Source organism: Patagioenas fasciata, chromosome 2 (genome assembly GCF_037038585.1).
Source record: "Patagioenas fasciata isolate bPatFas1 chromosome 2, bPatFas1.hap1, whole genome shotgun sequence".
NCBI classification, from domain to species: Eukaryota; Metazoa; Chordata; class Aves; order Columbiformes; family Columbidae; genus Patagioenas; species Patagioenas fasciata.
Window position 1 is genome coordinate 90,133,264 of NC_092521.1, and position 25,696 is coordinate 90,158,959.

At 36.4% G+C, this 25,696-nt stretch overlaps 1 protein-coding gene across 2 annotated transcripts in view; it reads left to right on the forward strand.

Moving 5' to 3' along the window:
* The window catches only part of EXOC2 (exocyst complex component 2), a 130,545-nt gene that overhangs the window by 86,514 nt on the left and 18,335 nt on the right, over positions 1-25,696 (forward strand). For both annotated transcript variants that reach the window (XM_071804532.1, XM_065832003.2), the window contains 3 exons: positions 350-416; positions 2,271-2,387; positions 6,440-6,581. In XM_071804532.1, the coding sequence (XP_071660633.1) occupies positions 350-416; positions 2,271-2,387; positions 6,440-6,581 (326 nt within the window). The remainder of the gene's footprint in view (positions 1-349; positions 417-2,270; positions 2,388-6,439; positions 6,582-25,696) is intronic.

The window sequence follows — 25,696 nt, forward strand, 5'->3', positions numbered from 1 at the left end:
AGGCAAATTAGCTGTTCCTAATGCCACTTACTTTTTTTCTACTTGGAGGACTGTTGGCTGGATAGGTGTAAAAACAAATCACAATCTGTGGTAAACCAGAGTAATCACAGAAAATTAAGATGTATAAAGAAGAAAAGGTCTGTAGCTAGAATAGTAATGTCTGTCCACAAAGCTCCTGCAGGCTTTGTGGACATCTTAGGAAAACTGAACAATGTGGGCTGCTGTATTATCTGGTGTCATGGGGCTTGAAACAAGATTCCAGTTTACAGTTCCAACTGTTCATTTGAACCCACCGTGTATCAGATAATCGAAATCACTATACTACTCACCTTTTAAATTGTATTCCTAGTCTTTCAGTTGACGTTTCATCTCCAGATTTGTTTGGAAGTATTCATGAAGACTCGAGTCTTTCTTCAGTAAGTCTGGCTTCTGTTTCTAAAAGCTGATGTGAAGCTTAATACCTCTCAAAGTTACATGAACATGGTCTTGGAACAAAAACAAAACCAAAAAAAAAAAAAAAGAGGAAAAAAACAAGTGTTTGTTTATGGTATCTTAGTAATACTGTCTTTAACTAATGAAGTTGTTTTTTTGAAACCAAGTCTTCCTCAGAAACTAAAATGCCATCATTGAAATCAGTGAAAATAGCACTGCTATTAAAACAGTGTAGGGTTTGACTTTTCATTTGTGACCTTCTTTTAAATTATAAGACCTGGTCTGATTATTAGTTACTTTTAAAACCCATGAAGATATAGATATTCAATAATGTAGGTTTAAAAAAAATGCTTTACTGAGAGAGTAAGTATTGATTATTTGTGTGGCTTGTTTGAGTTTGATTTTGTTGTTTATAGGAAGTTGGAAAAAAGGATTTTAATGTTCTTGACACTTTGACTTTGGTTAATGTACTCTCTTCTAGTCCAGTGGAAAAGATGTAGTTGTTGCCTCCGAGAGACCTAGAGAGAACCTCTTGTGAGGTTAATATTCCCTAGTACAGGTTTTGAATATTGTCAGAAGCCCAACCTTGCCTCATTTTACAAGAGCAATAAGCATTCCTGCTACAACAAAGTATCACAGATTGCCAAATCAGGCCAAGCTTCTGAATTGCAGACTATAATAATTAGTTCTTTATATCAACAATTTAAATCAACAGTTTTTGATGCCATGGAAACCAAACTTTGTTGTCTTTTTTTTTTGTAAGTCACTGAACACTTTTTCTTCTCTTTTCTGATTGAGAACAGAGAAAACGAGTGACCAAAGTAGGTTTTGTCACTGTATTTTTAAAATGCTCTTTTTTTTTTTTTTCATAGTCTGTGTACCAACTGATTATAACTAGAAGCAGTAGGCAACTGCACATCTCAACACCAGTCATCATATTACTGGAATACAAAACTGTCAGGAGTTCTTCTGGGCCTGAAAACCAACATAATTTTTAATCAGATCTGCAGTATTATGGTTATTTCTTTGCCAAATATTTTTGTTTTCAAAATACTTGCTGCTGTTAATTTTGAACTTCCATCCAAGGTAGAAAATATTTTTCCACCTGGGAGAAGAAGAGAAGGGGGAAGACCAAATCTGTTTAAATAATATTTCTGTCTTGTTTGGTTCTTTGTCTCTTTGGAAACTATACTTTGTTTCACCAACATCAGGGAAAAGCAATCCTGATCTCTCAGCTCTGGAATGTGTTTGACCTTCTTGTAAAAAAAAAAAAAGAAATAATAATAATTGGAGAACAGAGAGAAATTATAACCACCTAGAATTTTTTGCTAATTAACTACTGAATTTATATTATGTCCATCTGAACCTTTTAGTATTTTGAAATGGACGAGCACATTTGTTCAGTACCTGTTTTGCTTCCCTTGTTTTAGCCATCTTCATGTGAAAGTGAAGATGAACTTCAGTTACATTTTTGTGGTGGTCATAATTCTTACTATATTTCTTGAAACAAAGTAAAAGCTAGAAACAGCTTCCTGGAAAGCTGTCCAAACCTAATTTTTGTAAAGTCTTAACCACAGTTCTGTATTAGTCACACCTATTCCAGCGAATGCTCCAGATCCCATAGAAAGAAGAAAAAGTATATGTGTTCAGTCATCATACCTGATGTTCACTCAGATCTTGGTGCTTTATTGACAAAAATATTTGTGAACTCCACTTTATTTATCAGTGTGTTTTTCACACCAAGTCAATAAAATACTATACATTTACAGTATTGGTCAAGCTGGTGTTTCTTTTTTACTAACTATTATGTTTGTTCTTCTCTTAAAACAAATTTTTAGGAACAGAGGCTTTTAATTGCACTCAGCAACTGCCGGTATCTGGAACGTCATACCTTCCTGAATATAGCTGAACATTTTGAGAAACACGGCTTTCAAGGTGTTGAAAAAATAACTCAAGTAAGTGAAAACACTGGAATCAAGTATCATTGCTTGAAGGAAACAGGTTTTATTTTTTTATTACTTTCAGTGGAAATTAAGTGCATGCATTCATATCGCCAAAAGGACTCTTGGGTGAGCCTTCTACAGAGGAGTGGGACTCCAAGCATCAGTTGGACACAATAACAACAATATTGTTGTCTGTTTTCCTATAAGGCCCAAATAGCTGGTATAGGAAATGTGACTTCTTGTTCAGGGCATGTGTGTTCCATAGCAAAGCTTATCAGATTTCTTAGTAAAGCTGTTTAATGTCGCTGTGTTTTCTTAATGCAGAGAATAAATGATCATTATCTCAGAAATATACTTGATAAATTATTTCATCTGGCAATCTGTGTTACTGATAGCTGTTGTTCATAAACTAGTTCAGGTTTTTTGTTGTGTTTTTTTTTTTTGGTTTGCCTTTTTTATTTTTTTCAAAGAACGAAAATGTCAAAGTGGGCGGCAGTAGCTGTCTCATTTTCCTGCCTTTTTGTAAAGATTAATCATTTTTTATGAGAAATGTTGTGACTTAATCCTTAGGACTATAAAGCTAGTTTATTTCCAGAAACATTTGTTGGTTGGAAGTAAAATGTTATCTTTTCCAGTACAGAGTACAAGATTTCAATCAAACTGATGTTTCTGCTATTTAGTACTTCCTTAGTCCCGTTCTGCTTGAATGTTGTTTGAATTTTTGTGGCTGAAGTAATTTTGAATAGTATTTAAATGGGATTTGTATGATTTGTGTGGTTAGTGCGGTATACAGAATTACTCTGGATATTGCCATTCTTCGCTGCCAAGACAACCAAGTGTTGAGCTATGTACACATAGTGTTGTCTATATAGGCAAATATAAGACATCTGTTGTGTATTCAACACTCTGTGATGTACAGGCACATCAAAGTATTGCCATTATAAGTCTGATAGATTTATAAATTTCGAAATGTGAATGTTGAAGTGCAGATTAATTTCAGATCTGTGTTAACCCTTTGAAAGCACCGAGTGGTGCCGTACTGCATGTGCGGGACACACCAAACAGTAATGCTAGCTGGGAAGATTTGGATAATTAGATAGTCATTTTAAGATGGCATTTTTTGAAGCCTTCATTAACTTTGAGAGTTTAGAAGCCTACAGAAGTTTAAGGGGGTTGTTTGTTTCAGTTTTTTGTTCTGTCACCTAAATTTCTGAAACTTTCCTGATGTATTCAGCTATTTATTAGATTACAAATTTGCAATGAAGAACTGACAAAATTTTTGAAAAATACAATGTTTTTATCTGAGGAGGTTGAAACAAAGCTATACTTTTAAATTCTGTTAGGTTAATAAATTGAATTTTAAAGTTAATTTTGTTGTGTATATTGGTAAAAACAGTCTGTTGTTTGGGAGATTTTTCAAGTTGCCTGTGTTAGAAGGGAAATCATTAGTTTCTAATATTCTGAAAATGCAGAAATCATCAAATGGTAAATAAGAAAATTTCCTTACATTCTACATGGGGTTTTTTTCCATTTTTTTTCTTAGCTTACAAATACAGAGTTACATGGAATTGCCAAATTTTACACTCTGCTCTAGCACATGCCATCTTGGCATGTACTTATGGTACTCACCAATAATTATATTGAATTTCTACATAACTTTAAGTGCCTTTCTGTGGAGATTCTTTAATTCAACTTTTTATCATCAGTTTAGTCAATTATCAAGTGGGAAAAAAAACATATGTATCCCACAACATCCATCCTCGCTTACTGATTGAGCTTCTGAATACAATGGTTTCCACAGTTCTGATATTTAAATAAGGCAGAGGGCTTACTAGGATAGAGGCTTAAAGTGGCTTTAATACTAAAATTGAAAACTCTGGTTACAAGGAGGTTCACAGCAGGAAGATAAAAATGAGACAATTGTGTATTTTTATGAGCATTTACCCCACTTGAGAGTCAGGAGAATGGGTATACACAATGAGCGTTGTTGAGGACTCTGCTCTGCTTCACTCACCCATCCTGGGCTCAAAATAACATTCAGAGGAATTGTTCATTCTTACTTGTAATTTTTCCACCAATTGAAAAACAAGGTTACCCACCACCATCCTAATTATGCATTGAACTTGAAACAGGTTGAAGAGGACTTGCATGGAAAAAAACCTTGTACTGAATATGTGGATGTTCTGTATTGAATGACTGCAGAAGTGGAAGGTGGAATTACTTAATTCTAAATCACTTTCTTAAGAACCACTGAAGTGATTGTTTCACACATTTTTTGTATGGGTGCATGTTTGCAGGAATTTCCCACTGGAACTTGTACTGTTTTTTCCCAGTAGCTCAAACCTAAATGGGAATGGTCTAAGGATAGTTATTCTTCCTGATCATAAGAAATTGAGGTGAAAAATGTCTTGAAACCCATTCCAGGTTTACATTCTGTGATCCTGTGTAAGGGGGAAAAGACAGTTTAGTGAGAATTTTTTGCACATTTTTTTAGTGTGTGTTTTCAAGTCTTGAGTGTCAACAGACTGTCGGGGAGAAGGGAAAGAAGAAGAAAATAGCCTTGACCTTCTCCTAGTACCAAATTCTCAGTGCTGCATGAAAATATTATCTTTGGGATATAGATCTTCTTGTGACAAGCTAAAGGAGGTTCATCGGGTAGAAAAGCAGGAAAGTGGTAGTGTCTCTTGTTTCAGAGCATCAGCTTCTGTATCCCAACTTTCCTGGATCTGGCAGCAACTTTTACCTCAATAATACATCTATTTTCCCTTGCACTTATGATCTCATTCCTGAAGGCTTGTCTGTCTGTTCCTGACTCAAATACTGCAGTACCCTTTTCTCTTCGCTTCTCAAGCATGCCAGAGAAGAATCCAGTTTAGAGACATCCCTACAGCGAATAAGTTTCATCCTGTATTCTGCAGCTTTCAGCACTAAATCTTTTGTCTTTCACAGGCAAAGGAGCGATATGGAGTTGGTATTCTTGTTTTCTTTCTTTCTTCTGAATTCTTGGTTTGGTCTAGAGCCTTGCCACCTTCCTCACTTTAAAACTGCTTTGCTTCTGGAATACATTTTAAATATATATAGATACAGATATTTTCCTTTAACAGTTGAGGAAAATGAGTAATAGTTTAAAAGTTTTACTTCACTTTTTCTTAAGCTCCTACTTATGAACATAAATACATTTAAACAGTAGTCAAATGATATTTTCAGCATGTTTTATTTGCATTTAGCATCCATTATCATGCTGAAATACTGGCTGACTTTCTTCTTTAACATTTTATGATACACATTGTGTTCCAGAATTATTTTAGAAGCTACAAGTGGTACCTGTGTTTAATAAAAAAGTTGTGTATGAAATTTACATTTGTTCAGACACAATGAGAAAATTGTGTATATCTCTTTAGCTTTCTGTGTGGCTAAGTTGTATGAATTACTAAAAGTTGCATAAAGAGCTGCTAAAGACAAAATTTCTGCAAATATTTGCGAGGTGCAGCTTTTTCATCTATTGTATGGCAGTGCCTTGAGGTAGTGGAGCAGGAAGTTCGCATGTACTCTTTCAGAAAGCAGAGACTCCTAAATAAATCTATGTATTTTTTAAGTGTAGAGCAGATAGTGAGAAATCGTAATATTACAATTAGTAGATTTGAAGGATTGTATTAAAATCTCCATGTTTCAGGATGCAAATTGTTATGGGCATATTTAAAGCATTGGTAAAATTGAGTTATTTACTTGGGGCAAGATCAAGACCTCCAGACATACAGAAAAAAAAATCATACCATTAGACAATTAGTGTGATCTGCCTGCTTTAGCATTTCTTCAGCCTTTCCCAACAACATCTGTTGCTGAGCACGATCAGAAAAAAGAAAAATTACACTGAGTAGGATGGACAGATAATATGGAAATTCCTAGTTTTTTATATATGTAATTATGAACTGTGTAAGTAATTGCTATGCTTTACAGAAAATGAAAGAAGACATAATGTAAGTTTTTTCATTATGTGACTCAATTATTGTAATTAATGACTATTTATTATGTTCTTTCTCTTGTTTTTTGTTTTTGTTTTTTAGGTTAGTATGGAATCCTTGAAAGAGCTGGATCAAAGACTGTTTGAAATGTACATTGAATTCAAGGCAGATCCAATAGTTGGGTCATTAGAACCTGGCATTTATGCAGGATATTTTGATTGGAAAGATTGTCTTGTTCCAGCAGGTAAATATCTGCTTATTAAACTCCGAAATTATTTTAACAGTGATTGATAGGAGCTAAAATATACTGTACAATTAAGCTTTTTTCTAGTCTGTGTGTTTAACTTTTGACATGTTCTTATAATAAGTTCTTTCTCACAGACTTTACTTAATTCCTGAATCTTTTTTCAAATACCCCAAATGATTAAAGCAGCTTTTATCATTGATAATATCTTTAATGCTTGTTTTTCGTGATTATTTTGCTTCATTGCTTATATATAATAGAAGGAATTATAAAAGACATCTTCGCTATTTTTTTTATGAAATTCATTGAGATTGTTTGGGATTTTTTCCAAAGAATCTGGCCACTTTTGTAATAGATGTAATTACAGTTCTGAAAAGGTAAAATTATAAGAAAATGCATACTATAACAGTAGTTCAACAAAGGATGTTAAACCATAAAAGAAGAGCAGGTATAAGGTATTTAGAAGGACTGAGTTGTTAGGCATTAATTAGGTGCTTTAAGAGCCTTTCTTTCAAGAAAGCACAATATACATGAGTCTTTTTTTTTTTTTTAGGAGTGTATACTGTGTGCATCTTTACATTTAGGTCCTTTAAACGTCTAATTTGTCATATCTAAAACTAATACATCTAAATCACTTAGCACTTGAATACATGGTTAATACCAAGTAGAAATCAATTGCTGTAACATAGTACATGGCATTTTGAAGGTGAACTTGTATTAATTTTTAGTAAATCATTGATTGGCATGATAATTTGTACTTTCTTGGCTTGATTTTTTTTCATAGAGTTGTGTATGGCAAACTTAGTAGAAATTTTATAGTACTTTAAATTTTGATAGGGAGGTAATTAAAAGAAGCAACTTGCAATCTGTGAATCAAGAGCTGCAGTGCTTGCCCACAGAGCCTTAAAGACACAAAAGTCTTAGGGTTCATTACTTTAAGGAGAAGTGTCTCCTTAAGTGTCTCATTACCCCTTTTGTGCTCAGACTATGGTCTGATACAATTTATAGTGGAAATAACTTAGATTTTAATCTTGCAAGTTTGTCAAGTTTGTATCTACATAATACATAATTTACCATGTTTCAAGTATGCATTTGCATTTCCACCAACTAAGAAAGGCAAAGAAGTTGTGTCAGATTTTGAATGCTCATTTCTTGATCTAGTACACAGGGATCCACTTACTAAATGCACATTACTTTTAGGATTATTTTGTAGCATTTTTTCATTTAAAGGGAATACTGAATTTGTATTAGAGGTGTGCCTCAGCTTGGTGTCCAGTTCATTGTTGGTTTTAAGTACTTTCTCTGAAATGTTGTGGTAAAAATTGAAAGTGAAGATGGTGATTATTAGAGACTCCTCTTCAGGGTTATGTATCATAGTGTTGGCCAAGAGGTGCCAATTTGAAGTAGTGAAAAAGTTGTTCAGGGGTTTTTTCTTAATTCCTAAGCTAGACATGTTAAGAAGGAACATGTAGTCACTTCTTCTGTGCTTCTCCACCTTCTCCATCTTGATGATCTCTCTTTCTGATGGATAAACTCTGCCAAATGTCCCCTGTTGACTATTCATATGAAAGTGTAACTTTGAGTACCTTCAGTTTGTCTGCTTACAGCAATGGTTACTTGACCCTGGAAATATTTGAGGCTGTGAAGATAAAATTAGTAAGTGATAGGGAAAGCTTTCATCTTGGAGGAGGTAAATGAACTTCTTTATTAAAATGGACTGGACAGGGGGGGAACAAAACAACTCTTTATGGGGCATATGATAATCAGACTTTTTCCAGACTTGTATTTTTTTTTTCCTACAGGCTAGTATTCATAAACAGAATTAAATTGTACAAAAATATTTTAATTAAGAAAACATACAGTTATGGAAGATAAGAGGTGCAGTTAGTACTGCGGTAGATATGCTGTCTTTTCCTCTTAGAAAAACTCAAAACAAACAAACAAAAAAAGCTCTACTTCAGAGTTCCTCTCCACATACAGCATGAAAAGTATCTACTTTATTAAACTAAAATAACATACACATGACTGAGAGTGGGTCACACTGAGTCAAACACACAGTTCATTTGAGGATTTCTTAAAGATCAACACATTGATTTATTGAGGAAAAAATATTTGTATGGTAGAAATTAGCTTTTCTTCACTAATCTTTATGACTGCAAAATTTAAAGAGTTTGAGTCATTTGGATGGTTTGGATTTTGACATTCGTAGCCTTAATTTTAAAAAAGAAAAATAGTTGATGGCATGGGCAAGGCAAAACATTTGGACCTCAGTTGTGTTTTTGAATGGTGGTATCAGTGATGTGAAGTGTTGCATAAGTAAAGTTACTGGGTCTTCCTTAGTGGATATAGGTGTGCCTGATCAGCAAGATATAATAGTTTGGACTGAAGTTTGTTTTGTTGTTTGTTGTTGGGTTTGTTTTTTTTTAATATAGTGTTCCTGCATTAGCTTTGAAATAGTACTGGTGACAGTATAAAGGCAAATTTTGACAAGAACAGGTTTGTTGTTGTTTTGGTTTTTTTAATTAAAGAAGAGGGAAAAGGCATGAATTTGCCTGTGTGTAAAAGGTAAGATGTAAAGGCAAATAATTTCCCTGAAGCAGTCTGAAACTTTCAAGCGTTCTATCTGGCAATTGTAAATTTGACCAGAGTTTGGGCATGTTGATACCACAGATATCTCTTTTGCAAAGAACATTTTGGAAAAATGTGAGTATGAAGCCACTCAGGAGTTGGTTAGGAATAGTTGGTTAGGAAACATGAAGAATTTTCTGATGAAGAATTTCCCGTGTTGGTGGTCCAGCTCAGAGATTCAAGACTGCAACTACTTTTGAACAAATGTTCTGGTCAAGCACTAGCAAATGTTCCTTTCTTGATGCTCCCCCTGCTGTTACCGAGCAGAATGAAGAAGCTGGAAGACTGAATAAAATGCAGAGAACACTTGATCTGGACTATGGGGAAGATAATGCTTTTGGGTAGATGGAATTGTCTATGGGGAGGATGCCAATACTGGTGGAAAATAAGGTAACTGTAAGGTAGGGAGCAGACTCGAATGAAGAGCTTGTGATGAAGACTTGCATCACGCAAGGAACAAAGATGGAACAAAGGGAGAAACCAAGACTGGATGAACAAGGTAGAAACATTAATTAGAGTGGGACTTAGAATTAACACAGAAATTAATTGAAAGGTATTATTCAAACAAGAGACAGACTTGAAGTGGAAATAGAAGGCCACAGAGGTCTGATACTCAATCAGTCATGAGCTTACCAGAAGTTGCCATGCAATTGAAGAAATCCCCTCAGTCTTGCACTTTTGTCCTCTAGGGATAACAGCCTATTAATGCCACTGATCACTTTGCACAGCTGGCAGAAGCTATGTATATATTATTATATACTTATAGAGCTACATGCCATATGTAGGTAGTATCACTGAGAAACACAACAGTGTCCTAAATGTTTTGGCTTTGCCAATGCCATCCACGTTGTTTCTTTTTTGGAATCAAGGCTACAAAAGTCAAGGTCTGAAATACCAGCCAAATGACTCAAATCTGTATAAATCTACTGTACAGAAGGTACATGTATGTATTGCTGATTCTGTTGTTGAGCCATATAGACAAATGCAGTAGGAGAATTTTTTGATTTCCATTCTGGCTTTTTGTTTGCTTTCTTTTCAATGTCAGTAAAAAATACATATAGAAAAAAAAAAAAAAACAACCCACAAAGACAATCAAGTATACTCCAGTCTTTAAATAATAATATCTTTTTTCCATGTGTACATTTGACTTGTACATACGTGGGTACATTGACTTGTTTCGTAAAATGGAGGCTGTTTTGGAGATAACACTGAGTTTTGTATTAAGTGGAGCTATTACAGATTTTGAAAAGTAGCGAAGCATAATCTGGAAGGGAGGCGAAGTTGAGGCAGGATTCTGTCCCTGCGTCCACAGGATTTTCTATGTTGTATAAATAACTCAAGAATTTTTGTCTTTTTTTAATGCTGCCTTTGACTCCTGACAGTTTGAACATCCATGTTTACTTAGACTATCTAAAGTCCTGTAATATATAGAATATTCAGAAAAACCATATTCAAAAACCTTGATAATCTTTTTATCCATTGGCAACTTTGCACATGTGTGTCTGTAAGTACTGGGGGCAATACTTCATTGGATCATATAATTTATGGGGAAATAGAAGGGGAAATAGATGAAAGAGAAGAACCGTAATAAATGAACAGTTCTGAAGGAGAAGTTAGAATGAAGTTAAGAATCCTGCCGTTTGAGCAAGCTTTGAAAAATACATAAAATTTTGTAACATGTTACTGTGAGTGTGAAAAAAGCATATGCCTTGCTCACTTAGGCAATTGTCCTGCAATTATCAGATATTTGTTTATACACATGTTTTTTGTTACAGTTTTAAATGTAAAGAAGGGTAAATTGTTTGCATGGGGCAAATTTTAATTTAGCCATGTGCTAAAACTTTTATTGTTCAGTTTTTCAACATACTTGCTCTTTTCACTATGAAAGTTCTGAATGTTAGAACTTGTACACAATGCAATTATGCATTTGCCCTTTTATTTTGATCTAAAGTGTGACTGCTGGTGTTAGAAGGCATTATTATTAACTTAATTAGGTTTATTGTTAATAAATAACTTTCATTTAAATTTTCATTTTAATTTCAATGTCAATTTTTGAGTCTTTACAACAAAGACTTCAATTTTAACATGCAGTAAAAATGAAATCTAGTTTGATTCTTTTTTTCTTGCTGGAAACATTGTTCTAATTTATTCTATGGTACTAACAGAATTAAAAGAGATGAAAGGAATAATGGGAAACATAATGTTAATTAGTTGCCTGGTATGTTTTTACTTTTTGTGTATGTGTCTATACCGGTCAATCCGCTAGTTCAGTATACAAGTTTTTTCATTTATGTTCATTCTTCTCTCTTTCAGCAGTGGGTTGAGTTCTGTTGGGTTTTTTAAATTCTATTTTAAATACATATATTTTTTCTTAGTCACCCGACAAAATTAGACTCTGTGATCCCTTCTAGAAACGAAGCCTATAGTCTTTTGGAGGGTGAACGAGGTGATTGTATTTCTCTGAATTTGCATATAGAAGATTTCAGTGTGTTGAAGTTTGTGCAGTAGAAGCAAAAGTAGTTGTAGTATGTGGGCATCCAATCTTTTAGATGATTAATGTGAGCTTTTGCATGCAAATGTCAAATTATTTTTAATAACGTGGCAAGTTTCATTATTTTAGTTGTTTACACAGGCAACTGCTATAGTAAGTGTGGTATTGTTTTCCACACAAAAAGTGGGTGTTCATTTCTTTTTTCGGAAGAATTCAGATATGCTGATCTCTCTTCATACATTTTTGAAATGCTGGCTGCAGTGCAGTGTAGCCAACATTTACTCAAAGTTCAGAGCATATAGAGCTGCAGAGACTGGTCTAACAATCTCTTTAAAATGTGTGTCTTCTGTGTTTCACTGGTGTTGTCAGATATTGGGTGGGGAGGGGTTTGTAGCATTTAGAATTTCACGTTGCATTGAAAGTTTCAGGTGAGTTCGCACATTCAACTGGAAGTTGATTGTTTGTGGTTTTTAGATATTCATTCTGTACTTGGCATAAATTGAATATAGTAGATTTAAATCTTAATTTCTTCTTATTTGGCATGTTAAGGGAGTATTGTTTGAAACATTTCAAATATATTAAATGCTGCTCTTATAGTAAAAGATTGTGTGTCAGATCTGCTAAATCAGATTTGATATACTTGTCACATCTGTTATCTGTCTAATTTAAAAATCTAATAAAAAACCCGTAATGGAAATAGCCTGATGATAAGGTACTCAACAGTTAAAAAAATGAAATATCAAAAGGCATACTTAATTTGTAGTTACACAGCGACATACTTGTCAACCCTAACTTTTCTTCTTTTGTTTAATTTGGGGCACCAGCACCCTTCTTACATGAAAGATGACAAGTGCATTTACATCTTTAAAACATTTGGATATAGTAGGAAAAAAAAAAGATAAATAGGCAATTACTTTTTGACTGAAATGTGCAAAATAGTTTGGTTTGAATCTCTGTAACCCTTTAGATTTGTTTTAACACTTCAAATGGATGGCTTCAGGATTTTCTTACTAGAAACAGATTATTTTGAATTCCAACAGATCTCAAACTATTGATGTCCTATATGTAGGAATTGTCTGCCTTTTTTATGCTTTAGTAAGCCCAAGTTCTGGTGTTTTGATGCAGGGATATAACGTGACAGTCCTTGTATGTGAAAAGGAAGAAAATAATGGTTTTGCAGTTCTATTGCATGTAAGAAATAAATGCTATATTTTTTTAAAGTGTTCTGCAATAGCAAATGAAGTTGCTAAGGAACTTGTCAATTGTCCTTGCATTCGTTACAAAATGACAGTTGTTTGACTGTTTGTGACACAGTCACGGGTACATCCCACTAGGCAGGCGTTTCCGTCTAGCTGCTGGAGTAGGAGAGGGCCCAGGCTGAAGCCTGACATGTCTTGCATTTAATGTCTTTGCATTTCATTTTCTTATAGTGTTTCTGAGATTGCAGTTCAGAGTGCACAGGGGATCAGTGTTGGTGAGAGTGCCAACATGAACTACTATAAAGGGAACTTGGCTTTAACTGCCAGCAATTGTACAGAAGCTTTTGGAACAGCAGTGTTCTTATGCACAGTACTCTTTACTCGAGTTAAAATATGCTATCTTTCATCCAAACTAGCTGCATTTGCAACATACATTAGTAAATTGATATTTTGTCATTATAATAAGGAAATATCAATATGTTCTGTATCAACAATCAGATATATTAGGATGAGTTGAATTCAATGTCCTTAAATAACGTGTTCAACCAGCATGTGTAACAATCCATCTGTTGCATGACTGAAGTTCTTCCATTTGATTTACTATGCATCATTCTTAACAGAGAAGAATGAAGTACTAAAATTTCAAAGTCTGGGGTTACCATATTGTAGTCCTTCAATTAATTTTGAAAAAAAAAAAAAAAGTTGCTTGAAATATATGCACAAATTGCACTACCTGTTTCAAAAATACCTTCTTTTGTGTAACTTCATTTAAACCTCAGGTTTTTCTTCAATTTCACTTTCAGACATTCGGGTTTCATTGCATTTCTCACTTCTGAGAACAGTGAGGTTTCTTTAACATTTTGCATTGATGTCTGAACTATAAATATTAAGAATCATTCTTGCTGGTAGACGTTGTACCCTCTCTGTCCTTGGAAACAGTTGCAAAAGATGGGAACAGGAGAAGGAACTGTTTCTCTGGCTTCCTGTAGTTTGTACTGACAGGTTATCTTTAATTTCTGACTATTACAGAAATACCAGTAGAAACTGTCCTGGAGAGACATTGCATTTTCCAGTCCCTACCTGCCACATATTGAGTTGCACTTGCATGTAAACTTTATTAGCTAGGGAAAAAAATCTTTCTTGTCTGAAAATTTTGAAGACCTAAGATGGGATTTGTTTATTTTCTTTGAGGGATGGGAAGAGCAGGAGTGAAAAAGCCTTGTATCTTTAAAAAGAAGTCTTGCTGTGATTCCTTGGTCAGACTGTATCCTAGTCTTGTTGAAGAGAATTGTGTCCGTTCATGTACCCTTTCTAACTGATGGTATTAGAAGTCACTCTAATACCAAAACTCTAATACCAAAATGGAATGATAGTCACTGCAACTCCAGAGGATTTGCTTATCAGCAATGTCAGACAACTCTTCTCTTTTGTTGTCTAGCTAGTTGTAGGAAGTTGTACTATAGGTGTCTTCAGTTTGACATTTCAAAGGCCAGTTTGGTCTTTACCCTGGGTGAGGGTTATCACCTCAGCACACTCTTCGAGAATCACTTAAGCTATTTTAATATTATTTAGTATTTTTATTTCTGTCTTTGATCATAGCATCTGATCTCTGTATTGCTCAAAGCAGAAAATTAATTGGGGATTGGAATCAATGATAATGCATAGAGAAGGAGTAACCATCATCTATTTCTCTTCCAGCACCCTTTATTACACACATGTATGAGGGGATATCCACACAAATTTTGTATTGCCCCAACCTCTTCATTAAAATGTAAATAGTGATAAATAGAGTCCTCAACTGAACAATACTCAATGGTCTAACTTGTTGGCATAGCGAATGTTTTCATGTTTACTTTGTATTTGATAGGCATAAATACCATCTTAATGTTAACTGTTTGGTTTACTGATTACTTTGGGTGCCCCAGTGTTACTGGAATGAGGCAGGAAACTGTTCTGGAGCGCTGGCGGATGAGTTTGCTGGTTGGATAAGTGAGTAGGAATGAATGAATGGAAGGAACAGAGAGGAAGAACCCAGTGATGCTTCAGTTGGGTTTGAGAGCCAGAACTGAAGACCTGGGAGGTATGGTAACATCACAATATAAAAAGCCAAAAGCTTAGAACTGAACTCCAAGTCAGTAGTCACTATTATTTGTTTTTATTTTGAGTTTGATTATAAGCCAAAAAAAAAACAAAAACACCTTGTTTTTGAATGAGGTGTTCTAGAGGGCTCAGTGTTAGGCTACTCCTTCAATCGTTACCCTTAGAAACTAGGTTTATATTATCTTGATAACACTCAAGATAGTTTCTGCAACAATCTCTAACAAACTGTGATATAATGAAACAAGTGGAGTGGGGAAAGAAAGTCAGATGAAAGGTAAAATTCCCTGTAGTCCCAAACTGATACTGGGACTGTCTCAGACTCCTTAGTTAGGCTTTTTAGCTTGGGCTTATTGTTTTCCCACAAAGATTGATTTCCACAGGTGTGTTCACTGTAGATGGTTTGCTATATCTCACATAATACCCGCTGGGTAGTGTTTGCTGCTCAAAGATCTTGGGACTGCTCTCTTCCTTTACCCAAAACTGTTTTAAAGTCCCTTTGGCAATCTCTAACCAGATTCCAAAGACATTCCTGCTTGCACTGCTGTTGCACAGCTATCAGTTGGGTCCTGGCCTTCTATATTGACAGAACTGATTTTTTACTGTACAGCATTTATCTGCTGAGGGAATAAATGTAGTCTGAGGGTTATCTGTTTATATTTAAGTGTATTCGCTCCCTTGGAACAGTTGCATTTTTCATATTGCAGTGGTTAATGCATACAATTACATTTCCTGTTTTGAGGTCGTCAGTGCTGCAGACAGGATCCCATGGAAGTCAAGGCATCCATTTTAAAAGTTGGGTTCAAGGCAAACCAATATGCTGTAGAAACTGTAGAACTTTAAACCAAGGAGGCGTTTATTAGATCATACTCTAGTTGAAGCAGTAAAGGTCGAGGGCTGCCTTGGTTGCAGCGACCATGAGATGGTGGAGTTCAGGATCTCATGTGATAGGAGCAGCATAGCAAGCAGAATTGCAACCGTGGATTTCAGCAAGTCAAACTTTGGCCTTTTTAGGCAATTTCTAGGGGAAATGCCATGGGCAAGGCTGCTTGAAGGTAAAGAGGCCCAAAATAGTTGGTTAGTGTTCAGGGACTGTTTCTACCGGGCACAAGATCAGAGCATCCCGACACGTAGGAAGTCAAGGAAGGGAGCCAGGAGACCTGCGTGGTTAAACAGGCAACTTCTGGGTATGCTCAAGTGGAAGAGAAGAGTTTATAGATCATAGAAGGAGGGGCTGGCCACTTGGAGAGAATATAAAGCTGTTGTCAGAGGGTGTAAGGAGGCAACTAGGAAAGCTAAGGCCTCCTTAGAATTAAACCTGGCGAGAGGGGTCAAAGACAACAGGAAGAGCTTTTTCAAATACGTGGCAGATAAAACTAACACCAGAGGCATTGTAGGCCCACTGATGTATGAGGTGGGTGCCCTGGTGACAGAAGATACAGAGAAGGCAGAGTTACTGAATACCTTCTTTGTCTCTGTCTACTCTGCCGGAGGCTGTCCTGAGGAGCCCCATACTGCTGAGGCCTCAGAGGAAGGCAGAACAGTGGAGGAGTTTGCCTCGGTTGATGAGGACGGGGTTAGGGAGCAATTAGGCAATCTGGACACCCATAAATCCATGAGTCTGGATGGGATGCACCCGTAGGTGCTGAGGGAGCAGGCTGAAGTCATTGCTGGACCGCTCTCCATCATCTTTGCCAAGTCTTGGGAAATGGGAGAGGTGCCTGAGGACTGGAGGAAAGCAAATGTCACTCCAGTCTTCAAAAAGGGCAAGAAGGAGGACCTGGGTAACTATAGGCCGGTCAGCCTCACCTCCATCCCTGGGAAACTGATGGAGCGACTTATCCTTGGTGCCATCTCAAGGCATATCAGGGATAAGAGAGTCATTAGGGGCAGTCAACATGGCTTCACCAAAGGGAAGTCGTGCTTGACCAACCTCATTGACTTCTATGAGGACATAACAAGATGGATGTATGATGGCAGAGCAGTGGACGTGGTCTACTGTGACTTGAGTAAGGCATTTGACACAGTCTCCCATAACATCCTCACAGCTAAACTGAGGGGGTGCAGTCTGGATGATCGCATAGTGAGGTGGACTGCGAACTGGCTGAAGGAAAGAAGCCAGAGAGTTGTGGTCAATGGGGCAGAGTCCAGTTGGAGGCCTGTGTCTAGTGGAGTGCCTCAAGGGTCAGTGCTGGGGCCCGTATTATTCAATATATTCATCAGTGATTTGGATGAGGGAATAGAGTGTACTATCAGCAAGTCTGCTGATGACACCAAGCTGGGAGGAGTGGCTGATATGCCAGAAGACTGTGCTGCCATCCAATGAGACTTGGGCAGGCTGGAGAGTTGGGCGGGGAAATATTTAATGAAATATAACAAGGGCAAGTGTGGAGACTTGCATCTGGGTAGGAACAACTCCAGCTTCCATTATAAGTTGGAGAATGACCTATTAGAGAACAGTGTAGGGGAAGGGGACCTGTGGGTCCCGGTGGACAGCAGGATGACCATGAGCCAGCACTGTGCCCTTGTGGCCAGGAAGGCCAATGGCATCCTGGGGTGTATTAGAAGGTGGGGGTGGTTAGTAGGTCGAGAGAGGTTCTCCTTCCCCTCTACTCCGCCCTGGTGAGACCACATCTGGAATATTGTGTCCAGTTGTGGGCCTGTCTGTTCAAGAAGGACAGGGAACTGCTGGAGAGAGTCCAGCACAGGGCAACAAAGATGATTAAGGGAGTGGAGCACCTCCCTTATGAGGAAGGGCTGAGGGAGTTGGGTCTCTTTAGCTTGGAGAAGAGGAGACTGAGGGGTGACCTCCTTAATGTTTACAGATATATAAAGGGTGAGTGTCACAAGGGTGGAGCCACGTTCTTCTCGGTGACAACCAGTGATAGGACAAGGGGTAATTGATACAAACTGGAACACAAAAGGTTCCACTTAAATTTGAGAAGAAAATTCTTCTCAGTGAGGTAACAGAACACTGGAACAGGCTGCCCAGGGAGGTTGTGGAGTCTCTAGAGGCATTCAAGAGCTGCCTGGACACCTTCCTGTGTAACCTCATCTAGGTGTTCCTGCTCCGGCAGGGGGATTAGACTAGATGATCTTTCGAGGTCCCTTCCAATCCCTAACATTCTATGATTCTGTGATACTGAGGTCATAGTCACAGTTTCAGAAGACAGAGTGTGTGGGGGATGCACTGTGAGGTCAAGAAACATTTACAGATCATGATTAATATTTGGGAAACTTTAGTATGTTTTTATGTACTTATAGGTGACTGTGGTTCTCGTTTAAGGTTCGTCTGTAATAGAGATTTGCTGCTGTTTGTAGCTAAGTCATAGTCCTCTACCTCAAATTATAAAGGATCAGAGTTTTGTGTCTGATATTTAAATGGGAAGTCCCGGGTTAAAACTTTGCTATTGGTCTAAGTAAACTCAGTTATATCAAAATTGCCAGACTTGACTGTGCAGGGACCTGCCTGTATGGTTCCTCTAATTCACACTGTTGTGCTTTGAGAATGATTTTGTCTTATTAACCTTTAGCAGGTAGGTACTAGTTAGAAACAATCCATAACAGCGTGTCTTCTCCCCTCATAGAGGTGCTTAATGTCTTGTAGTGGGGATTCTTCAAGGGCTGTACAAAATCTAGCATTATAGTACCTCCTGTACCACCTGTGTAGATGCAGAGAATCATCTTAAAGTACCTGGGCTTTGTCCCAGACAACTTAACAGGGGAGCTCCAAAAGCCTTGAGACCGTTAGTAAGCCCACTGGTCAGTTCGCATTCTGGGTTATGGTTTGAAATGCTGCACAAGAGGTTTATGATCAAGCGTAAACAAATGTTGAATTCAATATGAAAGAGGAGAAATAAAAATTCTTGTTTTCTAGTCCCTGAATGCGTGCAGTAGTTAAGGATGCTGTAGTTATTAACACTTGTACTGATGAAAATGTGATCTCCAGGACGTACCTTGCCACTGGACAGCTAACTTAGCAGAGTGGGAAAATAGCTGTCTGCTCAGTGCTTCAGTAATGCTTTCTATCCAGAGGTGGATGTGTTTAGTGTAACAAAACATCTCAGCTTTCTGTACAAAATTTCTATACAAATTTCAACCTGGAGCATATTCTCTCTGTAGCCAAGTTATCAAGCCCTTGAACTTACTTTCTAAGTGGGAAAATATGATAGCCTTCTAACAGCACAGCAGATCCACTGTAATAAAAAGCATTTCATTAGCTTAAAATTTCTTTACACAACGAATAGCAATTTAAATTTAATGAAACACTTAAAATTTATTGATGTGTGGATGAAATTATAGTGTTGGACTTGTTCAGTGGTTGAAGTAATTCAAAATTATTAAAAACCTTTACTTTGAACTGTGAAAAATCTTAAGCTTTCCAGTTGTGGGTCACTCCTGAGTCCAGATATCTTCCAAATGTTAATTTTGGACTTGAACAATTTTTAAGGATCTATTGTTCAGGTCATGCAAAGACATTCTTCATTTTAAATTCATGCCCTTTTCAAAATGCTGTAAGGATTCAGTGAAACTTGGAAGTGAAAAACTATTAAATAGTTACACTTGGAAGCCCGTGCAAGTTTCCACCTTCGCTAAAAAATAGGATAAATATGCAGTCTCACTGAAGACTGTGTGTGCCTTGCAACAATTTTTATCTCATTTTTTGTTCTAGCAGAGTAGAGGGCCGTAAGGTTTATTTGTTTTGGTCCAGTTGTCGGTTTACTTGCTTTGGTGGGGATTTTTGCAGCAGCAGCATCTCTAAAAGGTGTTGTGGTCTGATTACAACTCACTACTTATTTAAAGAGAGAGATTAATGAAATTCAGCTTATGGCATTTTTTTTTGCTGTAAATTTAAGATATACTTTTGGGAGTATTTCTTACTGATTTGCTGATCTACATGCATTTGACTGCAGTACATGGTGCAGTTTTAAATGCGTACATTGGTAGAAGTCAAAATGATGACTGCCTCTTCAAGGTCATTGCAAGCTACAAAGTGGGGGGAATGGAGGGGGAAGAAAAAAAAAGAGGAAAAAAACCCCTGGATTTTACCATAGAACTCAAATTTGAGAATTTGGTAAAATGAAGCAGAGCATGACCTCCTACTATGAATCCACCACATCTGTAACCAAGGTGCCTTTCTTTGCTCAGATCTTTCCCATGCATTGACACTTCCACCGTGCCTACAAAATACTGCTACCTATTAGTGTTTGCTTGTAAGCTAATACCCTGGCTTTGATTTGGTTCTGAATTTGCTGAATACAGTTACTAGGGACAAATAAAAATTCCATGTATCCAAAAATGGTACACAAAGCAATTTTGAAGTATGTAAAAATATTACCAGCCAGTCCTGTGGTTTCTTTCAGCGTAATGACTGACTGCGTGCACATTTTGAGTTAAGAACATTCGCAGACCTTTGCAGAATCAGGTTCCAAAAGTACTGGGATTGTTATATCTGTGCTGCCCGCTTGTTACCATAGTACTTCTGATATAATTCAATAGAAATAGCAACTTTAAAAAAAAGATCATTATTAATCCTAACAAAACTATACCATAAAAGACAGGAAAATTGTCTATCTTATTGCTCCTAGTAATCTTTTTGCTCAAAGCACCACTTGTAAAGTTTCTTTCTTAAAAAAAAAAACAAAACAAAACAAAAAACAACCGACCAAACAAAAAACCCTCTTCTTGAAAGTCCACACTCTACTTCGTTTTGCAATGTTTGCCTTTTCTTTTACTGGGAACTTTGGGAAAAGTATGTCTGTCTTAAGTTATTCTATTAAATGCAGGATGTGTTTCACTGGTTACTACTTTTTTCCTGTAGCTTGAAGGTTAGACAGATGCAGGACATAACTGGACACTAAAATTATTGGTGTCTGTATTGTTCCAAATACTTTCTTTGCGAAATCAGTCTCTTTTGGATCAGTTTGCTTAAATTTTCTGATTTCTTGTAATAATAATAATATTTGAGTGACAACTAAAGTAAATTCATAAATATAGTATATCTCTAAGCCCATTCTTCATTTATGAAATTGCTGTCATTTTGCATATGACAGGCTATTATTACAGTACCAGTGACTTCAGGAATTGTGAGAAGAACACACAGTTTCCTGAGTGAGTCTGTGTTTTGAAAGGTTTTGATAATTTTAGGTTTTATAAAATCATGAAAGGACACCTTCAGGGTGCCTTAAAAATGATGTGTTTGAAAGAAATAAATGAATATTCTTGCAGAGTATGCTTGATTTGTGTTAATGAAAGGAAACATTGCTTGAGCTTTTTGGATTCAAATGTTCTCAGTTTTGATAGTGATGTTGGTTTTTACTATACCTTACAATTAAAGAAGTTACTTCTTTTTCTGATTGAATTGGTCATTCTGGATCTTTATGGTACATATAGATACACTCTTTTATCTGTGAAACACTTCGGGTTTTTTATATTAACACTTCTTGCCATAAAACCTCCTATACTGGGCTATCTAGGGGCTTAGTCTGTGTTGCTGACTTCTACCCCCACTGATACCACTGGACATGTGAGTGGACATTAACCTGCACATCTGTAAAGCGAGAGATGTGCTGGGGATTTTTGTTGTATGATTTTTCAGCACCTTACCTGTCGGTTAATAACAGGCTCTGGTTTATCCAAAGAAAATCCTTCAGCATTAAAATTGTTCTTCTACTGCAAATCTAGTGATAACAGAACTTATACACGTAATGCTATGATTATTATATTATGAAAATTATGGGGGGCAGAGGAATGGAATTTGTTAAAAATTTTCCTTGGGGAGAATGAAGCAGTATTTGCTTAGGAAGCCATCCTATAGCTAGCTAATGGATTACTGGTAGGAAAAAATCAGGTAATACTAATGCATCCTTAGATGTATTCATTTTCATGTCAAGGAGGAGGGTTTGTTATATCTAATAATCTCACACATAAAATTCATTCTTCAGAACGTATTTTTCCCACTCAGGAAGAACAATGGGTTTGTTTTACATAGTATATATTATGTTGTAGTTGGACGAAATGTTTTTTCTCATATTGCAGTTTTTTTTCATCTACCTCAAACTAGCTACTTTATTTAATATTTGTGATTATTTGGTACTGTTGGGTTTTCCCTTAAGTCAAACATATATAGCCACTTAAATTCAACCAAAAAAAACCTGAACAGCCCCAACACTGTTAATTCACTTTACTAGAAATGGTAAGATATTTTTTAAGTGCTGCTAAATCTGTAGGGCAGCACATTTGTTGTCTGTGAAGTGTTTGTATTCTTATTCTGTCTCAGGGTTATATTTCTGGGTTGCAGCCACATGTTGTTGGGGCAACTGTCCAGGTAGGGCACCATTTAATAGTTATAACTGTGCCAGACAATGTTGTTAATACTTAGAGGGCAACAAAAACAAAAAACAAAAAAACAAAACAAAAAAAAAAAAAGAAAAGGTTTCTGTGGGTCATATATCTCAAGTACTGGGCTCAGCTGAGGGTAATCTATGCATTGTTTTACAAGTGGTGATTTAGGTTAGCAGATACCTTTGTATGCTCAGATGAAGGAGTGTGGATGGCTATGAGCTCTGAAGTAGCTATTTTGTTACATTAGTACATAGGCTTTTTGTCTGGTTTAGAGGGTTTGTGGTTTTGTGTGGTTTTTTTTCTTTCACCAATTACATTTCTTGTTACCAGATTAACAGATTGAAATTTGGCTTATTCTGCAATAATTCAAGTAATTTGAGAGTCGTTATGTTTCGATTCTCAGTATAGTATGCAGCATCCTTTGCTCATGACCTTCAGGTCGGGGTTGGTAAAAGGCCCCTTACCCTTTATGGGGTGTTTGATGGAGGAAATGAAAAGTAAATCCATCTCTTACCAAATTCTCCTGAGAAAATACATACGTATCAATTTGGCCTTCATCTACCTGCACATCTTTAAAGTACTAGATGCTACCAAACATCTCTGCTTCCAAAGTGAAGCACTATTGGGCTTTGCATTTCTTGTTGTAGTTTTCAGCCTTTACAGGTTTTGCTCCTTCTTAATGATAAAACAGATTATAGTCTCTCCCAAGAAACAGTAGATTTTAATGTGTGTGGTAAGGATCAGAAAGCAGCAAGTATTTGGATTTCAGGCTTCTCCAGCTGTCCCTCAGATCCTTCTGGCAGTTTGGATGGAGTAGCAGAAAGTTCAGAACAGCCTCAGCAGCTTCTCTTTTAAAGACATCTTGGTTTGGGCTTTGCACAAGGGCACAGAACCAGTATTATTCTCTTGGTGTTCTGCTCTTGTAGACTGAAGTTCATGCATAGACAAAGGTATTAATCACATTATTGGCAGTCTTTAGAGCTCTTGCTACTCCAAGCCAGCTGAAACATAAAATCTTTCAGGTTCTTTGAACATCATGACGTAATTTCTGTTGTTTGAATTAAAATAGTTCAAAAACTACAAGTCTCGAAAGCCTTCATGTTTAATGTTTTTGGAAGGTAATTTTGTGGCTACTTGTGTCACGTCCTTCAAGTGACATTCAGTGTGTTACATCAACATAGTTTCATGGCTGAAAATAGGATCAAGGCAACTAATTCAAAAATGTAGCACTTTGGCCTTCAGACCTCAAAATATTTAGCTAGGTTCTGACTCTCAGCGATCAGGCTCTGTCCTCCCTTGCTTCAGAACTGTGCTTTGTCAAAGCACTTTCCTACATAGATTACCATTAAATTTCAATTACTGATAGCTATTTTTTTAGGTCATTATCAGTTCTGATGACTTTTTCTCTGATTCCTAAGGCACTGTATATTTATAATTGCCATGAGATATGCAGAGAAGAATTTCAAGGAAACACTAATCTGATTCACAATTCAATTAGTATGGACGTAGTAAGAACAATAGATTTATCAAAACATTTTCAGTTTTACCAAGAAAGACCTGCTAATGGACTATTTATAGCACACTTGTATCTATTTTTGTCAGTAGTCTAAGGACTGACTTAGGACAAACGGGTTAAAAAACAGGAAATGTGGTTAAATAAGTGGGTAATCTCTCCAGAGAGTTTCCAGTTTGCCTACACGTTCACATTTTCTTCTGAATGTACTCTCAAAACAACACTTAGTACAGTACCTTGAAATCCATCTCCGCTTAAAGAAGGGAATATTTCTAGCAATAGCAGGAAGTGGCCTAGTGAAAGATTTTACATTCTTGGTTAAATTCAAATGAGGTTATGGAGTCAGGCTGTGGTATTTTCTGCTTTAATAACATTGGAGGAGTTGTGTGACATTTCGGTTGGTTCTGAATCCATAAGAGTGTGTGAACACTGTAATGGTATCTTCAGTTCTAGACTGGTTTTAAATAATTACTTTAATCCAACTTTATCCTTTCTTTTATGTGGGGCTGTGTTTATTTCTTAATATACTATGCACATATTTTTTTAAATGTATATAATCATGTTTGGAGGTAGTAAAAGTAGTGTTATTAATCAGACTGCATAAATCTTGCTGAAAAGTAAGGAATTTACTGAACATGATGATGTCCATATTTCTTTCTTTGGGCAAAGCAGCAGCAATAACTAAATGAAAGCCATTCTTACACTGCTCGTGATTTGTTTTTCTGACAGCTACTAATTATTAGCTTTTTAAAAATCAACTTGGAAATTACTTGTGAGTCAAAATGGGGAGGGAACGTTATAAATAAAGCAGATTAAGTGGTAGTAAATGTTATGAACTGGTGGAGTTGTTCCATTTTTAGAGCTACCACCCAATATAAGTGTTCAGCTCTTAGCGTACTACAGACAGTTTTCTGAAAATGTTTTTATCCAGAGCAAACAAGAAAGTGTGATAGTGAATACTTTTTTAGTAATCAGAAGCAAACAGGCTTGCCTAGCTACCTTAACTTAGAAAACAGGCCACTGGTAGTACCGGTATTTGAAGCTGATTTCCTCTCAACAGTCTTTGAAAGGAGAAACCTGTGTGCTGTTGTAAAGAGTAGAGGTGAGCTGCTTTGTTATGTCCATGGGGAAATTCCAAGTCACATCTCTTCTATTTCTTTTTTTACCTTTTTTTAGAAAAAACATCTGCCGGGTGTCAGGTTAGATGATATCACTGTGTGGGTGGGGGCGCTTCAGTAAAATAGCATGACATACTCATGTACCAGTGCTGCAGGTCATGAAAGGCTCGTGTCTGCAAACAAGTCAGGTTTCTGTCTATTCCACGGTTAGAAGACTGTCTTGAAGGGTATAGGCTTCTTGGAAATTAAAACACTACTTTTCTAAATGAGGTATTGCGTTCAGTATAAAAATTGCAAATAGTAACTAGGTTTTAAAAATATTTTCCAGAAACATTAAATAATTTAGGGCATTTTCTAATAAGGCAAATATGGTTTGTTGTTCTAGAAACATAGGAACTTTTCATTCATAATGAAATTTTAATTATTTCGTTTAAGTCCTACATTTGAATTAAACAGACTGTCAGTCACAATAAATTTCCCCTGATAATAAATGTTAGATTTTTAGATAGTTTTGAGACACACCAGCTTGATTTTTAAATGCATTTCATGTAGCCTCGGGCATGCTCTTGGTCCTCATGGGTAGTAGATGCCACCCTATTTTTCATGTCATCCTGGGCACTTCATTCTAAATCCGCATTGCTCGTATATTCTTTTCAAATCCAAATTGAGTGCTCTGAAAAAGTCAGTGATGTATTTCACAGAGCTTCACAATACCAAAATAATGT